The sequence below is a fragment of the Nyctibius grandis genome, chromosome 5 (genome assembly GCF_013368605.1).
Source record: "Nyctibius grandis isolate bNycGra1 chromosome 5, bNycGra1.pri, whole genome shotgun sequence".
Lineage (NCBI taxonomy): Eukaryota > Metazoa > Chordata > Aves > Nyctibiiformes > Nyctibiidae > Nyctibius > Nyctibius grandis.
Window position 1 is genome coordinate 91,309,413 of NC_090662.1, and position 22,392 is coordinate 91,331,804.

At 44.6% G+C, this 22,392-nt stretch overlaps 1 protein-coding gene across 1 annotated transcript; it reads right to left on the reverse strand.

Annotated features, from left to right (window-relative positions):
* Positions 1-12,623: 12,623 nt before the first annotated feature.
* On the reverse strand, positions 12,624-21,893 carry LOC137664205 (3 beta-hydroxysteroid dehydrogenase/Delta 5-->4-isomerase-like). Its single transcript, XM_068402051.1, has 3 exons — positions 21,740-21,893; positions 15,947-16,111; positions 12,624-13,438 (listed from the first exon to the last, which is right to left on the reverse strand). The coding sequence occupies exons 1-3, from the start codon at positions 21,891-21,893 to the stop codon at positions 12,624-12,626; spliced, it is 1,134 nt and encodes a 377-aa protein (XP_068258152.1).
* Positions 21,894-22,392: the final 499 nt, after the last annotated feature.

Here is a 22,392-nt window from a genome sequence, read left to right on the forward strand (position 1 = left end):
TCTGAAATCGTTAACACTAAGAAAGACCTGAATGTCTAGTAAGCCATAATGACACAGATCACCAATGCAAGGTGAAAAAAAGCAAGTGAAAATAAAAGAATGGCTGTGCTGGGTCAAAAGTAATGTCTGTCTAACGTAGCATCTTGGCCTAACACCGACCACGAGCAGATTCCCACAAAAGAGTAGAAAAATAAGTATGTATTTATACTTCACAAATGTACCCTGAAAGGATCTGCAGCTTCCTGAGCCATAGGTGGTATCTTTGTATTTAATAGCCCTTGACATACAGGGAGGGGGGGATGTTCTTAGGAATTAGTCCAGTCACTTACCAAATCAATAGAGACTGTCAGTGTGCAGAACAAGCTCTGCCAAAAAGTCTCACAGTGTTGGCAAAGCACGCATGTATGGAGAGGGTATTTCTGATGAAACTAGAAAAGTATCAGTGTTGGACAAAGCAGGATGAACACATTTGAGATACAGTGTGTTCTGGTCACCTGTATTTAGAAGGGCTTGTCACAGTGGAACAGATGTAAGACAGCGCGTATTTAGGCCTACCTGGGAATGGAGAGTTGGTGTCAAGAGAGGTGAGAAGAGTTTAGCCTGGCAAAATGCAAGACTGACAGAGCTGATAACTGCTGTCCACAACACATCAAGTGGTTGATCATCCTGGGAGAGAAAAAAGCTGTTATTCCTGGAGGACAAAAAAAAAGCCCACACAAATTGATAACCTGCAATATCTGAATAATTTCTGACAATGAGGTCCTAGAAGTAGAAAACATGTTGATCTGCTGAAGAAAAGACTGATCTTGTGTGCTTGCCTGCAATTTCACGTACATGAATCAAGGATATAGGAGGTCACTTCCTGTCCTACATTCCAGAGCTCCTATGGGAGCTCTGTATCTAGGGCTGAATTTACAAAAAGCCCTTTCCTTTGTGCTGTTATCTGTTTCTAGTGCAGGGCAAGTGTAAAATGCCATTGGATCAGAAAAAAAGCCTTTCTTATCTACATGGATGGGCGTAATTGGTTCATGTTTGCTCTGCTGGTTGAGTAATGATGAATAGAAAAATCACAAGATACTTGCTATTAAGTTTTCTAACATGGTTATCCAATTAGCTTGCACCACTGGATTTGCTGTGGCTGAATCAGAAACAGATTGCAATGTGTTGAAACACAGTGCTATCAACACAGGACACCTCTCTCTTTTATCTAAAGATTTGTTATTGAACAAGAAACTAGGAACAAGGAATATGATACTAAAATAGAAGAGTAGTACAGTCCACAAATAATGTCCTTTGTGCAGTGATTCTTACACAGCAAAATAAGTCAAGATCATCAGTACCGTCAGAGAGAGAACCTCCGAAGATACCATCTGTTGCATGCGTTTGTATTCTGTTTTGCCCATATTTGTATATGGCTCATCTTGTCCTTTATTTGGGTACATATCCCATTAGTGCTTGAGGTGCTTTCTGTCTGTGGGTTATTTCTGTACTAATTAATACTTACATCAAGGGATTTCCCTGACAGCTCTCTGGCATTTTTGCAAGTGTACTCCTAGATCTGCACTGATACATAGTTATGCATTTTGTACACTTCAGCCAGGCAAATGATTTCGAAGAATCCATACATAATTGCTGTTAGTATGCTCAAATCTTACAACCAGTGTTACTTGGGCAACCATTTATATCAAACTAATACTATAGTCTGCTAAAACCTTATGCCAAGGTCCTGTAAACTCAGACACTGTATTCCTACTTGTATCACAGCAAAGTTAGGTTTTCAGGTTCTCATTAAATATTTTTTAGCTGGACTGGAAATTTCCCCCAGGAAAAGAATCCCCCAAATCTTTGAATACTCACAGTCACCAACTTGGGGGATTAGCTGCTTTCATGTGAAGCAGACTTCGATGAGATCAGTGACAACAGGGAAAGAATTTCTGCCACATCCAGGAGAGATCATTACATTGATTTTTTTTTTTTTTTGCTAACTTAAATAATACACTAGTACTGCTTTGCCAGGTGTGTAGCCTACGTAAGCCTTTCTATATACTGCCTCTGATTTCCTCCAGTTTCTGCTCGTGATGTTTCTTAATAGAGCAGAAATCTATGGGGAAAACACATCAACCCCTTCACAGAGCACAGTGCGTAGCCCTGGAGATGTTCCCTCTGAACAGGTTATGTTCCGTGCCAGATGCTTGTTGGCTGCATCAGAAAGATGCTCTGCCCACATTCATATTTTACCCCTGCAGTAGAAATCTCTCTGCCAGCTTGAGCTGTCAGGAAAGGGCACTGATGTGGCTGGCTGTACTCTGGTGCTGGTATCACCTTCCTCACCTCTCTGTTGGCTTCTCTATTCTGTTTTCAATGCATATCCAGGCTAGTCAGCCCAAAATTTGAAAGTCATTATTTGGTTTCAGTAATAGTATGAGACTAACTTCCAAAATGGTGACATTTGAACATTAGGTTCAAGTGTCAGACACTCATAGTCTGTCTCCCAAATGCTGAACATCCTCTGCCCACTCGATGAAGCTGATTCACCAGGATGTGCAATGCCCCCTATTTCAGGAGCCAGCAAGGCTCAGCAGACCCAGCCAACCACAAGGGACACACCAGCCTGCCCTGAACAGATTAGGAAATCAGTATAAAGCATCGTGGCGAGTTTGTGATGTGGGACATGAATACTATCTGTGAGGAGCCTTCCTCCTGGAGGGGAGCAAACATGCCTGATGGGGAGGGTCTGGTAAGCTCTGTGGACACCACAGGATTTCAACTGGCTCCTGTTGAGAAAAGACTATAGTTTAGTTTTTAGCTGCTTGACAACCCCAGTTTTTCAAAATCTCTGCGTCAGGCTACAAGAATTATGAGATTTCTTCTAAATAATAAGCTTGAGGATCTTTTTCCATGTCTTCAGGGTTGGTTTTTTTTTTTATCTTGATCCTTTGGGTCACTCCTAGTTTTAATATTTCCAAGCCCTTCCCTTCCCTTTTATTCCAGAATGATTAAAAACACCCTTAAAAATAAAAGAAAAAGAAAACTTGGCATGTCTCCCAATCTGGCAGAGGTTCCAGCACTTTATACCAGCATCATGAAACAATCAAGAGCGGGCACTGCTGCATTAAGCTCACCCTGAGCACTACTACAAATGCTAAAGTAAGGGCAACTTGCTTTTTGGAAAGCTAATTTTTTTAAACTTAAATCCCATATAGACACAGATCTTCATTCCCCAGGCATACCAGACAATTTCTCCCGTTGACTGCTCTGGCTCAAGCACACACAATTGGCAACATCCTGTTTTTAGTGAGACAGCTCACAGTAACCAAGTACAAAACACAACACTGAATAACATGACGTCCAAGTAAAATGTTCTGTGATATAAATGTGAGTCCCACAATTACTCTGAGTTCTTGCACTGATCTTTCTACAGGCAGGTTTGTTTTTCCACTCCCAAGTGAATAATGAATGGGATTCATACATTTGACATTAACTCCATCACCTGTAGTTCTTCCACCACTTGCTGCAGGAGTGCTGGAGGGAGAAGGGAAAGGAGACACTTAGGGGGGTTTTTAAGCCCTGTACTACGTAACAGTCTGTCTCCATTTAGCCCACGTCCAGGGGCGAACCTATAGCCAGCTGTTCTATCACCCAGTGACCCCTTCCCAGCCAAGAAGGTGAATCGGGAAAAGGAAAGGAGACCCATGGGTTTAAATGAAAACAGATTTAATAAAATAACAAAACTAATATTAATACTAATAATAAGTACACAGAGTTATACTCAGCCCAATGAATGCTGGATGTTGAATGCTGTGCAATGGTCACAACAAATGGGAGAGTAGGCCTTAGGAGTGGAATGATGAGCAAGACCAGCCAGGTATAGCAACCATTGAGGAGGAGACCAGTCCTTACTAAACTTCCCAGTTTATAGTGAACGTGAAGTTTATGGTATGGAATACACCTGTGGGCCAGCCTGGGTCAGCTGCCCTGGCTTCCACTCCTCCTAGCTTAAGCACCTGGCTAACTCAAAACTGCTGATGGCCTGATCGCCATGGAAACCCACATACCATGGCTGGCCACGAACTAAAATAAAGTGTCTTATCACCTTTGTTCCTGCCGTATCGGGTGTTGCAGTCTTCTCATAAATGCAGCTTTTCTGAATAGAAAATTGATTCCATGATCCTATCCCAGCAAAACCAGGACACTGTCTGTACAGAGAGGCCCATGCAGACTTCCAGTGTATTAACCAATTTGTCCTTAGACAGGAATGGAAAGCTAGACAGTGGCACTCTGGGTCTGGGAGATTCTTCCAGATGCTATCTGGGCTGTCCTCTGGTTGTTCTGTTGCCACAGCTAAACATGGCATTACTCCCACTTGAGCAATCTTTAGAGAATGAACCAGAGACCCTTTCTTGAAATGGATGCATCAAGCCATTCCCCTTGTGTGAAATTTTGGCTTGTAAGAGGGGTTGCAAAGCATTCAAGGATGTTAGCAGGAGAGGAGGTGAGATGAATACTTGCATGAATACTGGACATGATAAATCAGAGTTAATCCTTTGGCTCTGTTTGTCTGACACTCAGTAGTAGACAGCCTGCACCAGCAACTTTACACTGTGTTATTTGTGATAAAAGTGCAGGCTTTGTAAATACAGAAACTCAGCAGTCAGAATATTAAATTGGACTTCACAGAGCAAGCGAGGGGAAACTATCGCTAAAGATACCATCTTGTGGTAGTAAGAGGCACAGACCAACAGAGCCAGCAGATTTAAATTGTGTGAAGCAAGCATCAATCTTGTTGAAAAGCTGATCATAGACTCCTTGTTCTCCAAGCAGTGGATGCCACGGAGGAGGAAGTACTAGGTCAGATCTCACTCTGCCAGGTGTGTCCTAGGCCAGGAGCTGCAGGGAGGGGACACACAACAAAACCCACAGGTTTATACTGCACTCACCCCACACAGCGGTCGGTCCGTGACGTTCCTTGTCCGAGACACCTTCCTCTCTGAAAGGGAGATGAGATCAAAATGCGGACCTGTATCCTCTCTGTAATAATAATTCTTTCTGTAAATGTATAACTAGTAAATTTAAGAGGGCTGAGGACAAGTCCCTAGAAGCAAGAAAACTTGAACACTGAAAAACAGCCACCTCGATCACTTCTTACAGGCAAAACCTACTGCACTGTGCTCAGTGTCAAAACAGTTTTCATCCATCAATGACAGGTGTGCTTGGAGAAACCAGGTTTGTAGACATACTTATGGTGCCAAAAAGAGTTCTCTGCATGTTTTAATATGGGAGATGAACTTGACAAGAAGACAAGCCTAACCCCACAAGCTCCCCAGTTCAAACCGGTCTGTTAACTGTCAGGAACTTCTGGTTATTTGACAGCAAACCCCCCACCTGCCTAATCAACACCCACAAAATTGAGTGGCATCTGTTATAGGACCAAACTGGAGATTTAATGTATCATCTTCTTTATTTTTGGTTACTGTTCTTTTCCCTTTCTTAGATTGGTCCTCAACTAATTAATATCCAGTCCTTGCTGCTAGCACTGGAGAGGCACATTTTATTTAAGAAACATGAGAAGTTTAGTTATGTGAATGAGGAACTTCTAGAAATGACAAACATTGGTATGAGAAAGAAACCCATGGCACAGCCACACGTACAAATTCCAGTTATCCAGTGGTTTTTGAACTTAGACGGAGATGCAGATGGAGAGTTGTAAGAGGGAGAAGAGCATTACATGGGACTACAGGGGTCATGACAAGGACTGGTGAAATGAGGATGTCTTTTAAAATGCATCCTACTGTACTCCCACTTTCCAAATTAGCTTTACAGCAGCTATAATCTATTATCTCTAGATGTATACGTGACAGACTTTTCAGGTTAAGAGACCATTGTTACTCTCGTTTCCTATGTTACAGAGGCTATACATAACGTTTCACATTGTGATTTTGCACCAAGCCTATGAATTGAGCCAAAGCTGCTTTTTTAAAACAAAAAATGCAGTTTTGATTTAATGATCATAATTGAGAAAGTTAACATTTATTTTGTGACTTTTATCATTTAGTCAGTATTAATTCATTTAATGTCATAGTGTGAAATGTCAACTTGTAAATCAAACTTCATCCAATAATAAAACAGAACTGTTATTGCTATTTGAAATCTGCAGTGCACTCAAAATACCAATGTCATGTTTGTCTGACAATATGGATTCTTCATAAAAACATGCTCATTGGCATTTACTATCCAGCTGTCCTCCGTTGACTGTATCCTATATTAATGGTACCAACGCCAGGCACGTATTTCCAGTATTGACATGACAGCCACTTTTGCTTCTGTTCCTCTGAAGCTTCTTCAGTATTCCTGTATTTATTAAAAATGCACATTAATAGCTTAGAGTTCCCGGTCCAGTTTAGAAAGCAAAAATTTGTTCCCCTCTGGTGACAAAATATTTAACAGTGAAAGGTGGTCTTTAAGCTTAGCTTTTGTACCTGCTGGAACCAGAATTAATTAATATGTCTGTAGCATGTAAGTGTCGCTGACATATCTTTGCTACTTCCCCCTTTTCTGTGTGCCTAAAGGGTAAATAAACACCTTTCCAGCAAACCAGCCTTAACATTTTTTTCTTTTCCAGTGTGCATACATAAGTAAAATTCTTCCTACTGACTGTGACCCTGTTGACAGTGGAGTTTCATTGATAAGCAATAGTTTGCTTTACTGATTGATTGCCAACAAACTAATTAAATTAGATGAATAGTATTGGTCAGCTAACTTAAAAAATAATAAGGATCTTACTGATGGAGTACGTTTTGTAACCACTCTGCTAACCTGCGGAGCATAAGAGTATATAAACAAGTTACTGCGAAGTAGACTAAAGTGTAAACTTGCAGCAAATCAATGGCTTCGCAGTAAGCGTGCCTGTCCTCCCTCTTGGTATCCCTTGAAATATCTTAATTGGCTTGTGTTTGTTATCAGGTAACAACACGCACAGGCCCGCTCGGTGACTGCTGAGCAGCACGGTAACATGTTTAGGTATCTGTCCCCTTGGGCTTTCAGGACTTTTTATTGCAGACACTCTGCTATTTTGGGCAGATACGTGAAGCAAGAGACAGCACAGATGCAAACCTGAGGGTGCTCTGGGAGAACGGTTGCCTGGGTCCATCACCCCTCCTCACCTTCTGCTGGCCCTCCCTGCGCCCTGGCACCAAGAAACCCAACTAAAGAATGAGAGGCGTAAAAATCCCTGCTGCACCGTAAAAATATGACTAAAAATAAATAACACAGGCCTCATTTTTTCCCCTCCTTTTCTGCTGTCGGGCAGGTTTCACACCAGCAGACACTCCGGTGAGAGGGGTAGAGCTCCACAGGGCTGGGGGCAGCTCGGCGCAGGGGGCCTTTCTGCAGATTTAAGGATCTTTGCCATGTTTTGGGTTTCACCCTCACGCCGAGATCTTTATTCACAACGGACAACGAGGCGCAAGGCGGGAGGCTGCTGGCGGCACCAGGCCCCCCCAGCCCTCTCGGCCTGGCAGCTCCCCCCACAGGCTACCCCGCCGCCAGGGCGAGAGCGACCTGAGGAGAGGGTGTCTGTCACAGCACAAGCAGGTTGCTGATGAGGTGGGAGGAGGGTGGCAGGGTAGGGGCAGAAGTGTGAATAAGCTTCCTGTCTGCAGGAATGGCTTGTCCTGGCAATTGAAGGAAGGGATGTGGCAACAAGATATAGGGATGAAGTTCAGCAAAGGAGGAATTTGGTGGTTAGAAATCTGATTGTTGGGAGCACGGCCCTTGGAGAAATGAAAAGATCCCACTGTCTTACTGAGAGGGCAAAAACTACAAAGCAGGCTCCGGCAACAGGAGCCCGCGTTTGGGAAATGAGTCACTTACTGAACTGTGGAAGAAAAGTTGTCCTTTATTCTCTCTGGCAGCATCTGTAGGTATTTTAGGATCTCTGTTAAACCGGGGCAAAGATGTCCCAGTTTTCTGGTACGTGTTGAAATATTCCAGCTCTTTGATGTGTTAAGTGCCTTCCCCTATTAAATAGCAGCTCTGCTTCTGTTGTTCTCCCCCTTCCTTTTCTGCTCTATTTCCGTGTGCCCGGATTGTCCTTTCTGCTACTTCAGTGACAGAGCAGCCATGGCTGCACCCATCATTGGTCTCACTGGACATTAGGATGAAATATCACTAGCCCAGAAAAATAATGTGTGTTACTGTTTGTTAAACACCTTTTTGCTTTTCTGAGCAGGGTTTGATAACCGCCTTCAGCACTAGTTTGTCTTACACACCCTGAGCGCCTTATTCAGCCCTGGAGGCAACTGAGGTAACCGTGTATATGTAAATATATGGAGCTGATTTGTAGCTTTACTAGCAGCACTCAGAGGGCTGTGAATTTTATGTACTTGGGAGTCTGGCTTATGGCCAGCTCAGAGCTTTCTGCGTAGGAACAGAGTGCAAGCGGGTAACTGGAAGGGAGTGGAGTATGAATGGTGGTGGCTGGAGGGAAACAGACTGCAAATGGAGGGGCCCAGAGGGGAATGGAAGTGGAAATAGAATTGGAGGGAACCAGAGGGGAACAGAGTATGTACAGAGGGGAATGGAAAGGACCCATCTGATGAGAAAAAAAGCCAGCAACGCAGGAGACTGGAGGGGAAAAGAACGTGAATGGTGAGGCTCAAGGGGAAGGAGGCATGAACAGAGGGACTGTAGCTAAGCAGATTTTCACCAGAGAGGTTTAGATAGAATGAGAACATGAAGACCCAGGCCCACTCCCTTTCCTGTGCATCATGTCTCTAACCACACGAGGACTCGGCTGTCCTCAGCCAGTTTTGCAGATCCTCACACCTAACCTTCCACAGAAGTTCACTAGGGGCAAACTCCTCTGTTCTCCACAGCCAGAGAAATGGCATGCCTGAGCTTCCAAGGTCTCAACTGCCCTGCTCTGCCTGCCCTCTAGATATGTGGCTTTTGCTCTCTCCATTGGCCAGCCTGCGGCCCCAGAGCCCAGGGTAACCGGCGTAACAAAGCTTTTTGGGATGGATCACACAGAGACACGCCTCTCCCTGGTCACTGCCTCCCTCCTCGCCTCTCATCAAAGAAGGGGAAGGTCTTGGACACCTGCATTCCTGAAGCCCAAGGAGGGTAGTAGGGTATAGGGGTTAGACCAGGGGTGCAAGACCCTGGAGGTTTGAGTTCTGGTGGTGTTAGGGCAGGGAGGCAAAGGGGCTCAGAGAGAAAATGGGGGGGGTTGGACACCTGGGTGCCCAGGGAAGGCAGCTGGGCCTTGGGGATAGAGCAAACGCGTCTCTTCTACATTCCTGGTTTCCTTCCATCCCTGAGCTGTCCCAGGTTTTTTGAAAGCAAGACACTGGGTTGCCTGGGACAGCCGCAAGGTGCAGAACCCATCTTCCTCGACTTGTGAGATGGTGAAAGGTGCATGAACTGAGGGGACTGGCAGGGAACAGAGCTCAGTGGAAGGGGAGGGGAGTGGAAAAGAGCACCAATGGAGGGGTCTAGAGGGGAACATAGTGAGAACAGAGGGGGACACAAGGGGTAAGAGTGCAAACACGAGTACTGGAAGGGCAATGGAGCATGCACAGAGGGCAAATGAACAGGATGGGAGGGGAACAGAGCTCAACAGGAGCTGGAGCTCAATGTGGAAATGAACAGAGCACGTATGGAGGAGTCTGGAGGTGCAATTATTAGCATAAAGCCATGATTATTAACAGCACTGGTAGGTAAGACATGACCCTTGTCTGCAAGTTGCACCTGGAGCCCTTACTGACTTTCATGGGCTAATCATTCTCACCAAGATCTCTTCTGCAGTTCAGAGTCCTGTTGCACAGAGAGCAAACTTGGTTTTAGCAATCTTTTAGAAAGAAATTTTAGGGGATATGAATGAAGTCAAGTGGCCTAAAAGTGGTCCGTATTTAGACACAGAGACTTACACATTTGAAGAGGGCACAGCAGCAAGGCAGGAGCACAATGACTGTTTCTCACACCTGTGTGCCTAGTGTACTTGGTAGCAGCTGGATGAGGGGTGCCTAACTGCTGCTGTTGGTAATGAGTGGGTCACTGATGTGGGATTGATTTGACCTCATTTTGGTCAATTTTGAGGTCTGGGTTTAAGCAAAACTGGAATATCAAGCATACAATTGGGCTGATTGCAAAGCTACGCAGCAGGGGCTGATCCTTCCAGCACTGCCTGTGATCAGGAGACCATTTTAAACCGTATTTTATTGTCTCCCTTACTGGATAGGACAATCACCTGCCTTATAAAATATTTTGTTTAAAAACGAGGTTGGCCAAAATATGTCCAGCCCACAGCAACTACTAAAAACATGTAGAGAGGGCTCCCAAAATTACCATCCATCTGTCTATGATGCACACAAGATTTGTGCTTCGAGTGGTTCCATGCCACAATTTTGTTGGTTCTTTGGTCACTGTCAGCAGCTTGCTTCAAAGTGCCCTACAATTAACAGAAAAATGGGAAACTTTGGCTCCTACTTAGTGCGCTTGAGTGAGCAGCTGTGACAGTGAAAGGTGCTTCAGTCACAGGTTTCTTGCCCCTGTGGTGGAAGTGTGACAGGAAAACAGAGCTTATGCCTGTGCTGCTGTTTTGTGTGGATCTGCAGCTTATGCCGAAACACCAGCCTGCAGGCTGGAGCAGCTGAGAAACGTGGGTCTGTGCCGTTGACTTTGCTGTTGGGCAAAGGGATGGGACAGGACCTTTGTAAACTGCTGCTATAAGATCAGTTGGACCAAATCGAGGCCTCTCTGGGGAATTTATTTATTAAAGCTCTCTTTATTTTTTAAGCATGAGAGGCTCCTAGTAGGGGTTATACAGCTGGTTAGCAGTCCTCACGCTGATGTGCTGCTTGTCTGCCATGAGCAAACTCAAATGCATTAAACGATAATGTCTTTTCTCCTCTGTTAAAAGTCCAGCGCACACATCAGTTTGCTCGGTGCACATCCTATCTGGGGGTTTGCAATTCCAAATTTCATTTTCAAATCCCTTATTCTTTAAGGTTGCTGCAAACCTCCTCACTCTCCATCAGTCTCTAGAGGAGTTATCAGCATATACTGTAGCAGGGGATAGGTCTCCTTCAGCATGGGATAGATCTGTGCGGTCACTCATAAAGGAGGAACTCTGATGGAGGTATTAAGGGTACTGCTTGCTCAGTGGAGAAGAGTGGAGACATTGACAATGCCATATGAAACAATGGCATTCAAATAACATCCACAGTACTAGTTTGCTGAGTGTTTACAAAGTGTTCAGTGGGAGCCTGGAAAACTGATTTCTGTGTTCCCAGAATATGACTGGAAGTTCTGGTGGCTGGTATTTGACTGCTTTGGATCTTACATACTTAACCTAAGATGTTACTAAAGTAAATGGTAATATTTGCACTGGGACTAATGTCTAGGGCATTGAATAATTAAACTCAACACAGACTTCAAGTTGCCAGCATGTCTGGAAATGTGATTTATTTATATTAGTACTGAGTCATGTAAAATGTTTCTGTTCACACCATCCTGAACAGAACAGAGAAATTCCCATCTTTTAGACCTATTTTCAGCAAGTGAGCTGTATGTTTAAGAAGCAAACACTGGATCACATCTATCTGTTCAGACAAGTTCTACATTTTTGGCCCAAAAGCTAAGATACACATTTTTCAGAAACTCATGTGGCAATCAGAAAAGCACAGGGACAGCACTTGTGCATCTACCAATCAGCTAAAGTTAGCCTTTGTTCCCAGCTGAAACCTGGAAATAACATCATTTTTTCCAGCACTATCTATTTTTCCTCAGTGTTCACAAATGTCTTGTCTCTGCCATGGAAACCCTTCAGTGACCAAGGCTGTCCTGCAAGATTTTTCTCCCCGCCATCTTGTTCGAGCTGTTGTTCTGCTGGGCAGCCATCAGATTTATTGCAAAATTGGTAACTAGGAAAATGAGAATGGATGAGGAAGTCCTTACCTGACCAAATCTCCCCTTTCTCTCCCTCCACACACTGTCCTAACTAAAACTATGTTGTACTTACATTGTACTTTTGGCCTCACAACGCGTACAGTGCCCAAATTTGCTCTCAAGTTTGGCTGTCAGGTGAAAGGCACATGAAACTGGACAACACTCTTGAAAAAGTGAACAAGATTTGTAACAGCTTTTGCAATCAGGTGGCTTCTACCTGCTGCGTGTTTGGTAAGGTTGGCAAGAGCTGAGTGAGTAGGGTATAGCTGAGTAGTACGTATTTGTAAAGTGTAATCATAGTTCTAGGACAAATTGTGCTTTACAAAAGCCTTAAAGGTGGCTGGAGTGAAAAGAAGGGCTGATGTGTTCACACTATGGGCTGCGTGGACTCTTACTAAAATAGCGTCTTCGTGCTGCATGAGGTGTAGAAGTGGATGGGGACTATATAGTAAAGTTACCCTGATCAGCCTGTACTCAACAAACAAATGAACATTCCACTTTTATTTATTCGGGGTTGGGGGGGGCAGTGGATGAGCGGGCTGTTACACAAAGTCTTCATTTAAACGCTTTGTAGTTTTCATTTAAACGCTTTGTAGTTATCTGCTGCTGCTGTTTGCCCAGCTCTCCTCTGGCTCAAGGCCCTACTTGTATAGCCAGGTCTCAGCTCCTCTTAAGACTTAGGCAACCTTGCTTTTCAAGTACAACCTTCTCTGTGGGACTATGGAGGCAATCCACTGACCGGTGCACTGCTTGGCCTCTTCCCACGTGTAGCGGGGCACGTAGGCAAAATCCTTATGTGCTTTTTTATAAGAGAAGCTGAATGGGGTGTTCAGTAGAGTGACCAGGTGACGGTTGGTGGAGGGGATGTATCTGACAAAGGGCCTGAGCAAGAAGCTCACGATCTCCAGCAGCAGTGAGAAGTAATACAACATTGTGAGAGGCATGGGGAGATGGGACTCAATTCCAAACCCCAGGTCCTTGGTCAGCTCGTAATTTAGATCTGCGTAGCTCATATGAGGAGTGTCATCTGAGATGTAGTAGAACTGCCCCCTGATGTGCTTGGCTTTATGTGGGATCTGCAGGGCTTTGGCTGCCTGCACATGTGCCCAGGCGATGTTCCCCACGTACACAGGGTTCACTAAAGCCTCCTTCCTCGAGAAGCGCAGGTAGACATTTTTGTTCAACAGACACTTATCCAGATGACCTTGAAGAAATGGGCATCCTTCTCCAAAAATGTACATGGACCTCAGGGCACAAGTCATCAGCATGCCACCATCCTTTAACACCTGGCCATCTGCTTTCAGCACAGACTCCTCTGCCAGTCTTTTACTCTGGGCGTAAGGAAATTTTGATACACTCTCATAAGCTGTGTCTTCATCACCATTGAAAATTGGGTCACCTTTGCAGTTTGGGCCTGTCACTTCTATGGTACTGGTATAGATGAAGTGCTGGACGTTACAGCGGACACATGCCTCCAGCAGTAGCTGAGTACCTTCAAAAGAGAAACATGCAAGTCAGCCTAGAGCGCTCTAAGCAGGGAAAAGTGGACTTTTTAGATCAGAAACAGCATATCTGGCCTGAGCTTGGCCAGATGTCCCCTCTCTGCAGCTGGAAGAATCCTGTCCTGAACTGGGCAGCATGTTCAATGAAACTGAACCTGCCCTGCATCTGTGTTTAAGTGGTGTCAGTGCACCTGCTGGAGTTAAACAGGGATGAACACTTGGTCTTAACTGCATTTGCAAATCAGAGTTCGATGTAAAAAATGAAAATGTTCTTACAGTAATGGGAATTTGAGAATTTTTCACATAGCATGTAATAAGTAAGTCTTCCACGGAGCAGGTCTCCAAGTTTTGCTTGCACACAAAGCCCTTCTGGCTGAGGATCTGATTTGCAGAGAGTACTTTTGTTTGGATTATATTGATTATTTTCTTAATTCCCTTCCTCCTAAAAATTTGCTTCCCCTCTCTTCCTAAAAGGGTATTTTTGCTTTGAGGCAGTGTGGCGTGTGAGACAGAGGAAAGCCCTGCATCTTGGCAAGTTTAACTTGTTTGCTTCTGTTCTGGTTTGTGAACAGCCACATCTGATTCTTTGACACGTTGGTATAATAAAAGTTCTGTTTTCTAGAAGAAACAAAACTTTCATCCTGCAAGCCTATGATGTAGCAGTGCCTTGGCTGGTCAGAAAGCCAAAAGAGCATCAGAATGGAAACAGAGGGAAACAGAGAGGAGGACTGCAGGATTTACTGACTGACCTTAGGGTCAGTTTACTCTAGGAGCAGGACTGGTGTGTGCTTTCATTCTACCAAATGTTATTAGCTAACCCTCACTGGCCCAGTGGGCTTCTTTCACCTGCAGACAGACCCTGCTGGGGGCAATCTGAAAGATTTATGAGAGCCTAGATACTTTGTGCTTAAGTTTAAACCTGCCAAAAGGAACAACGGGGCAGACTTAAATAAACTCTAGCTCTGACTCTGGCTCAGAGCTAGAGAACTTTCTGCTTTTGGGACATTTTAATATTTGTTTGGGGTTTTTGTTGTGGGTTTTTTTCCCCATGGGTTTAGGCAGCACATTCTGCTGTGAAAAACAGGTTGTAGCAGGAGGAGGGTTATAAAGAGAGAGCTTTACAAATCCTCTTTCTGAACTACCACCCCTGTATATTTATTTTTCATACTACCAGATGCACAGGGTTACAGGAGCTTGCCTTTCTGCTCTTCCCTCCTGGCAGGGAACTAAGAAGCTGCCCACTGGGCAGCTGGTCACTGTCAATTTGTGGTCACTGTCAGTTTGTGGCTTTGACTGAGCAGAAATGAAAGGGTCTGGAAGCTGAACGTACAGGCGGTGAGCCAGGCTATAACAACCGAAATGCCATCCCACTGTTTTTAAGGTGCATGTAAGAGAGAACTCAGCTACAAAGAACACTCTTATGCTCTGAACACTGGTGAGTAGCCAATATTTGTAAAAGTGGTGCCTGTAGAAATACGTTCCTTATTTTTTTGTGAAGAAGCCCTGTATCTGTGGCAGAGAGGAACAAAGACCCAGGAAAACTATTCACGTAAATAAGAACATCTTCCCCAGATCTTCCCCAAGGAGATGAAGCAACACAGCCAGGAGGCCAGTGCGTGTGTGTGCAGGTTAGGCAGTACCAGTTCTCTGAAAGACATAGAGGGTTTGAGGATCACAGGGAAGGGGATGAAGTTGTTCTTTTCAGAAATATACTTAAATTTCCTGGCAGCTGATGCCACACAGGCCATTCCTGAGCCAAAAATTTCCCTCATCTGATCTTTTCATGAAGAATAGGGGCTCCTTAGTAGAAAGGGAGATCACATCACTGAGTAAGAAGTCACTGAAACCCCTCCCTCCCATAGCCTTGAGTTTGTTGGGGGATTTTTAATGATAAGCTCAAGGTGGGAGAGCACCTACTCATCTGACCTGCATTCATCACAAACAGACACAATGGCAAATGGGAGGAAAAGGAGAAGAGGAAGAAGGACAAGAATAGGAAGCAGAGAGCCACAGGGTCTGGGACATTAGCAATGCAAGTTTTCTGTAATTGCAGCCAAAGCCTGTGGTGTTTGTAAAAATTAAAAAATGTACCCAGGCGTTACATGGGGAGGGAGAATAAGAACTGATTTTCTCAAATGGGCATTGGGATTTCAGCGGTGAATTGCTTCCAGAAAGGTCCACTGAGCATGGGATTATGGCTATCCCCACTGAAGGCAGAGCCTGTGCAGATCTCAGGATGGGCATATGTGAGTGCTAATAAGACTGAGTGATCCTGCAGTGCCCTGCCATGGAAGGCTGGTGCAGGCTGGGTGTGGAGAGAGACAGAACTGAATAGGGCTGCACATACACATGCTTTGCACTCACAGGTGTGGCTGTGCAAGATGCAGAAAACTCAGTTAATTTGCCTCAAAAAAACAGGTTGGGTGTTCCCTTTCCTGAGCAGATGATGATCGGCACATAATAGACATGGGTTTGAGGAAGGTGCTTCAGTCACTCACCTGTCACATTCACTTCCCAGAGCAGCTGCTTCTCTATGAGGCCCAAGGTGTCAATGATGGAAGCTGTGTGGATGACGAGGGAGACCCCCTGACAGGCACGGTGCAGGAACGTCACATCTCGGATGTCCCCTTCCAGGATTTTCACCTCGGTCTTACCCTGGAACTCTGCAAGGGCAGCAGAAAACAAGGCAGAAGACTTTACGGGCATCCTAAAAAGAGCACTGAAAGGGGTGGTGAAGGGCTGTGTGGAAGCTGATGCTGTTCCTGGGAGGTGCTGACCGCCCAGGCAGGGGAGCGATATTTTAAGGCTGGCAAAACAGAAGCCATTTTCCGATGGCTATATTGTCAAGTGCTAATTACAGTGCTATAGAAGTCTATGTTGCATTACCTACCGTATTTTTGGAGCCACTATTCAACATGGTTCTTTCTTTTTTTGTTTGTTGCTTTTTTTTGTTTTGTTTTTTTTTGTTGTTGTTGTTTTTGGTTTTGGTTTTTTTGGTTTGGTTTGGTTTTTTTTAAAGAGAAGTCTTTCCCACTGTTAGCAAGGGCCTGAAGCTTCCTTCAGATGTGACTGTTTTAAGGTTCACAGAGGAGGTAGCTTTAGCTATGCTTGTTCTGGTGACCAGCTATTTATAAAAGTGTTAACCCAAGTATACCGAACAGCCAGGCACGGCATGCTGCTGTCTTCAAGGTGATGAATGATCTCTCTCCACCCACAGCATGTGTGCACAGAGGTGTATTCACACCTATTTTCTGCCCCTTGACCTTGCCCATATTGCAGCTCTTCTAATACATCACTTACAGTTCTGACACATCTTTTTTTATGTACCTCAGCCAGGACTTACTGAACCTCTTCTAACTCCAGCACTGGCTCCATTTCAGCATCTTTGCTGTGGGGTCATTTTTAGCATGCACATCTTTCTGATCCAAATTTGAACTCCCAAGGCTGCTCTCCTGAGCTACCTCAGCCCTGACTTGCTTTAACTCCTGCTTTTTAAGCCCCCTCCCTCCCCACCATCTAATGTGTGTGACCCTGGTGCAGTCGTAGGTCTCAGAGCCATCCTTCCCCTAAGTCTTGCTGTGCAGAAGCATCCTTATATCCAGCCCAGAAATACACTAACAAAACTGAGCCAGCACAGGACAGTCGTCTGGAGGAATTTATAGTTCAAGATGATGCTGCTCTCCTGGGAAATCTGCTGGCCTGGCTGCAGCTATACTATGGGAGCAGAGAGGACTTTCTCAGCATGACTTACAGCTTTTAAGGATGTGGTGTCACTACACCAAGTCCTCTCGTGAGCCCCGGCTCAGGCTGCACTAAAGGGCTTCCCAGACACAGCTGCTGGGAAGGGACTCTGCAGCACAGGCACATCCTCTGTCTTCTTCCAGCATAATCAAATGCCTATTTTAGATAAGAGAAGAACCTGATTGATTTATACAGCTTTTAGCCTCGGCCATGACTTAAATCCCATGTATCCTAGCGCTTTGTCACCAGCTCCAAAGCAGGCAGTGTTTCATCCCATGTCTTTAATAGAGAAACACGAAGAGAGACACCTCCTGGGATCTGGAACTGAGTGGGAGTACCTTTTAAAATGGTTTTATCTCGTTATCTCTGTAGCATGCTTAACATGTATTCCTGTATGAATTTAACAATTATTCTGATACAACAGGATTGAGGGTCTTTTTTTTTTTTTTCCCATCACAGTCAGGTGGTGTGAGATGTGAAATGGGAGCCTAAATGCTCAACATCTACAAAACTGTTACTAAATCTAGAGTTACTGCCTTCCCAGCACAATCACTGCCACATGCTTTCTTATTTCACAGACTGCATTCGTTTCCTAGGGCTCTGCTTCCAGAAGGTTTACACTGACCTCTACTTGTATGGATGCAAAAGTGTCAGACTATGGAACTAGGCTTTTTGTTAAGCACCTAGCAGCTAGATTTGCTCTAATAAATATTAGTCTTTGTATGTCCCTTAGGTTGATATTCTCCATGAGTAATGCTTTGTGGGGTTGCAGTAATCGAAAGGATTGAAATACATGGTTTTCACAATGTAAATTCTGACATGTGGCCCCTTCAGAGTGGTTGCTGTGCCTGGGCATGAGTTAGGAAAATGGAAGCTTTTACACAAGCAAATCAAAGCTTTCAGAAAAAATACAAAAGAAACCTGTCCCTTTTAAAGGCGATCGCAGGAATAGTTGGTATCAACCACCAGAAAGCTGCTGTCTAGCTGCTTTGTGCCTTGTTTGGGCTTGCAATTTAAGTTGTGTGTGCGATATAAGGCAGGAAAGCTGCTCCTCCGTTCTATTTTACTCAGCAGAAGTTTTCCTCATAAGTACAGTATGGGCCTTGTTCACTTTACCAGCATCAGCTAGATGTTGGGAATCAGCAGACTGATCTTGTTTTGCTCTGGGGGAAGAGGAAAACTAGAGGTGATCTTGAAAGCAGAGAGGGGAAAGAAGAAATGACTGACAGGCAGTGGTTTCAGTCTGAGATGGACAGCAGAGAGAAACTTGATTTCCATCTGCATAAACCATTGCCCAGGCATCAAAAAAGCATGTGTGTGCCAGGTGGAAGGGAGAGGAAGAGAATAAATTCAACTCAGCTTTCCATTTTTGCATACAGTGATTATGAGAAAGTACCTACCCACTGGGAAAGCTGCTTCTACTTCACCAATGGTTTCTGTGTCCTCTCAGCTGTAAGCAACGCTCGCTGCTTGCTACAGGGTAGTTTTTGCTTGGAAATGCAATGATTACTCAATAAAATTCAGTGTCCTGTTGTGAGCAGTGTCTGACTCAGCAATCCAGTCAGACTATTTGCCCTAAACTGCCTTTCTCTTTTCTATGTGGTGTTTAAAGTGCAGAAAAGAGCAATGTCTGTGGGACTTAGTTGAATTTCTTAGTGCTCTTTTATAGAGTTCTAAACAGCTGTGGGGTGGATGGTGGGGAAAGGCGTTCCTCATGAGAGGTCTCCACTTTCCTGGTTAAATGAATGGTTCGTTAAAATAGTCTATGTTGTGTATTCATAGGAGAAAATTAAAAATTACATCTTATTTTCATTTGTAAAGAGTAAAGCAATTTATTGGCTTCTTTAGCCCAGTGAAGCAGAGATGTTTATTCTGTTCCCATTTCAGCTACTGGGATGTTCTGTTGCTACTCTGCCTTTCTGTTTTGAATGCAGTGATAAATGAATGTCTGCAACATTGAGCAAAAACCAGGGGGAATTTTCCCAGAGCAGAAACTTTGCCCTGGCAAAAGTCCTGGAAAAAAAAACCCAAACATTCCTTCTCCCTCTACTTTGGAGCAGTGCTGGGTTAGTAGTGCAAAAACACTCAATGCTCAAGCATCACACAATCTATAAATGTCTGTCTCTGAAAAATGACATGAAATGAAGGTTCAGGGGGAGACCGGGGAGATGATGTACAGAAGGATGAGACAAGGGGGAGTCAACACTTCGAAATAGTGAGAAATCCTCTTGAGAACAGCCTAGGAGTTTCCAAGTTTTCCAGAAGTGCCAGTGCAATAGTGAACAAAAAAAGAATTGTATAAGTGGAAGTACAGGAAAGGCAGAAAGATAAAACTGAAGTGGAGATGGGAGGCGCCAAACTACCATATTCAACATGACGTTCATTCTCAACCACAGAGTGTAATGGGGCAGACCCCAGTTCACAGCAGCTGACATTGATTGGATCATGCTGGACTCCCTAGGGCTGTGGAAGACCACAACTGCCACTGCTTTACGCAGACTGAGTGCAATAGTCAAGGTCTCGGCAGGAAATTGCTTGGACAACAGAGGAGTGTCCCTGAGTGTCTCCTGGCACAAAGGGAAGTAACTTGCACAGACTCTTGTGTCTTACTACCCACAGCCCTGACTCTGCAAAAGTATCACAAGTAAAAGGTGCTCAAGAGCTTAGTGAGAAAGAAAACCACTCAGCTCTGCTCCTGGCTACTCAAAAAATCCAAACAACGTGTGCCAGCAAGTAAAAGTCCCTGCAGTAGAAATAACACAGGTCAGAAGACTCCAGCCCCTCAGTTTTTGCAGCAGCCCTGCATTTGGAATAGGAGTCACTGTGCTAGAGAAGGGCTTGAAAGGGAATGGCAGAAAAATATTTCAGGTAGTTCCGAGCACAGACACTGGCAGGACACTTGAAGAGATGTAGCTATAGAGGCTGATACAGACTGAGGGACTTCCAGCCAAAGTGCAGGGGCTCAAGGCAGTTCAAACACATCTGAAATGCCAGCCTGTTGTTCCTACTACCTGTTTGTGGGGGGAAAAAAGCTCTGATAACTGATTTTTCCCTTCCTTCTGTGCTGGTCAGATAGGCAGCAGGAATGTTGCAAGAATAGGAGAGGGAGTATCTGGGCAGTGTTCAGTGGAGGAAGGAGGGAGGATAGGGAAAGAGGTCCTAGAGCTTTCCTATTAACAAAAAAAAGGAAGAGCGAAACATTTGCTTCAGCCCAGACAAGATTGTGCTCACCCAAACAGTTGTTTTCACTCCTCAGGAAGCTCCATTGTCCCCACAAAGCTCTCCTGGCCGAAGCAGCGATGCTTCTGTCGCTGCCCTGCTGCATCAGTGCTAAAACTCACACGTTCCTGCTGCTGCAAGTGCTTTAGCCCACTGCAGCTGCAGGTTTTGTCACTGGGGGGGAAACTGCCTGGAAATCAGAGCAGGAAGGGCTGCTGCAAGGCTCAAGGGCATCTAGCAAATCCTCAGTGAAATGCTGAATGAGATTTAATGAGGAGGAAGTCTGAGTCGTATAAAACCATCCTGAAGGCTTGTGCAATTTGCACCAAGTTTACGGTGCGCCGTTACTATTCTTTGATGACACTTAAATGCTTTATAGAAAGATTGTGGCTCTTCAGCAAATTGTATGGGGATATTCCTTAAGGGTTCCCATATAGTTGCCTGCATGGAGGAAGAATAGTCTTGAGGGTAAGATGTGATGGAAGAAAGCATTGTCAGGTAATTGTCTGTGATGTAGGCACTTAAGAACTTGATTGAATTTAGGTTCCTATGTGCCTTTTTATAGACATGCTCAGGATCACAGTAAATGGGACATTTAAGATCTAATACTCTGAGCTGCTTTCTCTGCCACAGACCATTTCTGACACTGGGCATATCACTTATTTGTGCTGTCTCCAGTCCATTCAAGAAGCCAGAGTCCTGACTTGCCCTTTGCAAATGGGTCCTGTCTCTTCTGTGCATAGCACAAAAGGGTTCTGCTCTCCAGGCAACTGTGGTAATAATAATGATAATAACAAATTTTTAAGATACCTCATCACAACTCTCAGCCAGCAGATCACAGGTTAATCAAACTAATTACAGGTTAAAGAAAACCATTAGCACTTGTGCCCACAACTTTGCCACTGCCTTCTAGTCCTGCACATCAGAGCCCAGGACAGTATGCTCTGGGTTGCACTGCCCCCCACCCTCAGTACAGCAACGCTTGCATTTCCCTTCCCCCCAGAAGTGTGAGATTTTTGCACTAATTTTGCTCTGTGGGTTTTGATGTAATAGAAGTCAGGCTGAAGGCAACCTATTTACTGCATTAACAGTATATAGGTCTCTCTTCCGATCTGAGAAGACTCAGGGTTTGGCAAAGAAAACGCTTGCTTTTATGTTTTACATCTGATTTCTGTGCTGGAGGGAGAGGGAGGGATAAAGTAAAACTTTCTAGAAATAAAACCTCTATCTGCAAGGCTGGGTTTGGGTGGGAGGTAAAGACTTCCATGCTATCCACCTGAGACAACAGCACATATACCTGCAACACATAGTCCTCACAAGATGGTACTTACTTCCAAATCTCGTGAGTGCTTCATTGCTAAAGGCTTTGTCCAGCAGTCGGAGCTCAGCCAGCGCCTCCTCTTCTTCCAACAGCAAGCGGACAATCCTCTGGCCAAGAAATCCTCCTGCTCCTGTTACCAGACAGCTTACCCCAGCCAGGGACATTGCTCTGGCTTGCTCCTTGCTGGCAAACTGGCTCTCCCTTGAGCTTAGAGCGGCCGGTTCACCTCCTGCCTGAGGAAATGAACACACAACATCAGCCTCTGGAGTCTTTACAGATCAAAGGGTGTTATCAGAAGGAGAGACTACTGGAAAATAAACTCTAGCCCCTACATTAAACAACAATTTTTAAAGCACTTCTTACTTTTGCTAGCTAATCCTATTCAGAAGTAGCCTACGCATTTTTTCCATACAAAGAAAAAACTGTTTACAAACTATTACAAACTAAAGAAATTAACAAATCTGAAAATGCTCAAAGTTAACTTCAGTGCTAAACAAACCCCACAAATGTCTGCCTCAGTCCTTGGTTCCACTGCTCTAGCACTTGAAAGCCTGTGGGGGAGATTTGCCTGTATTTATATACCACAGAGCACCACCTGGGTCAGTTTGTTAGCCCACCCTCTCGCATGACTCCTTTGCTGCAAACAAATGTGGTGCTTCCACC

Bases quoted from the DNA above. Each gene is read 5' to 3' on its own strand.
- LOC137664205 (XM_068402051.1), bottom strand. From the start codon at position 21,893: ATGTCCCTGGCTGGGGTAAGCTGTCTGGTAACAGGAGCAGGAGGATTT. The intron at 16,112-21,739 runs GTAAGTACCATC...CTGCCCTTGCAG, and splicing joins AGCACTCACGAGATTTGGAA to AGTTCCAGGGTAAGACCGAG. The intron at 13,439-15,946 runs GTGAGTGACTGA...TCTCTTTTGAAG, and splicing joins CTGGGAAGTGAATGTGACAG to GTACTCAGCTACTGCTGGAG.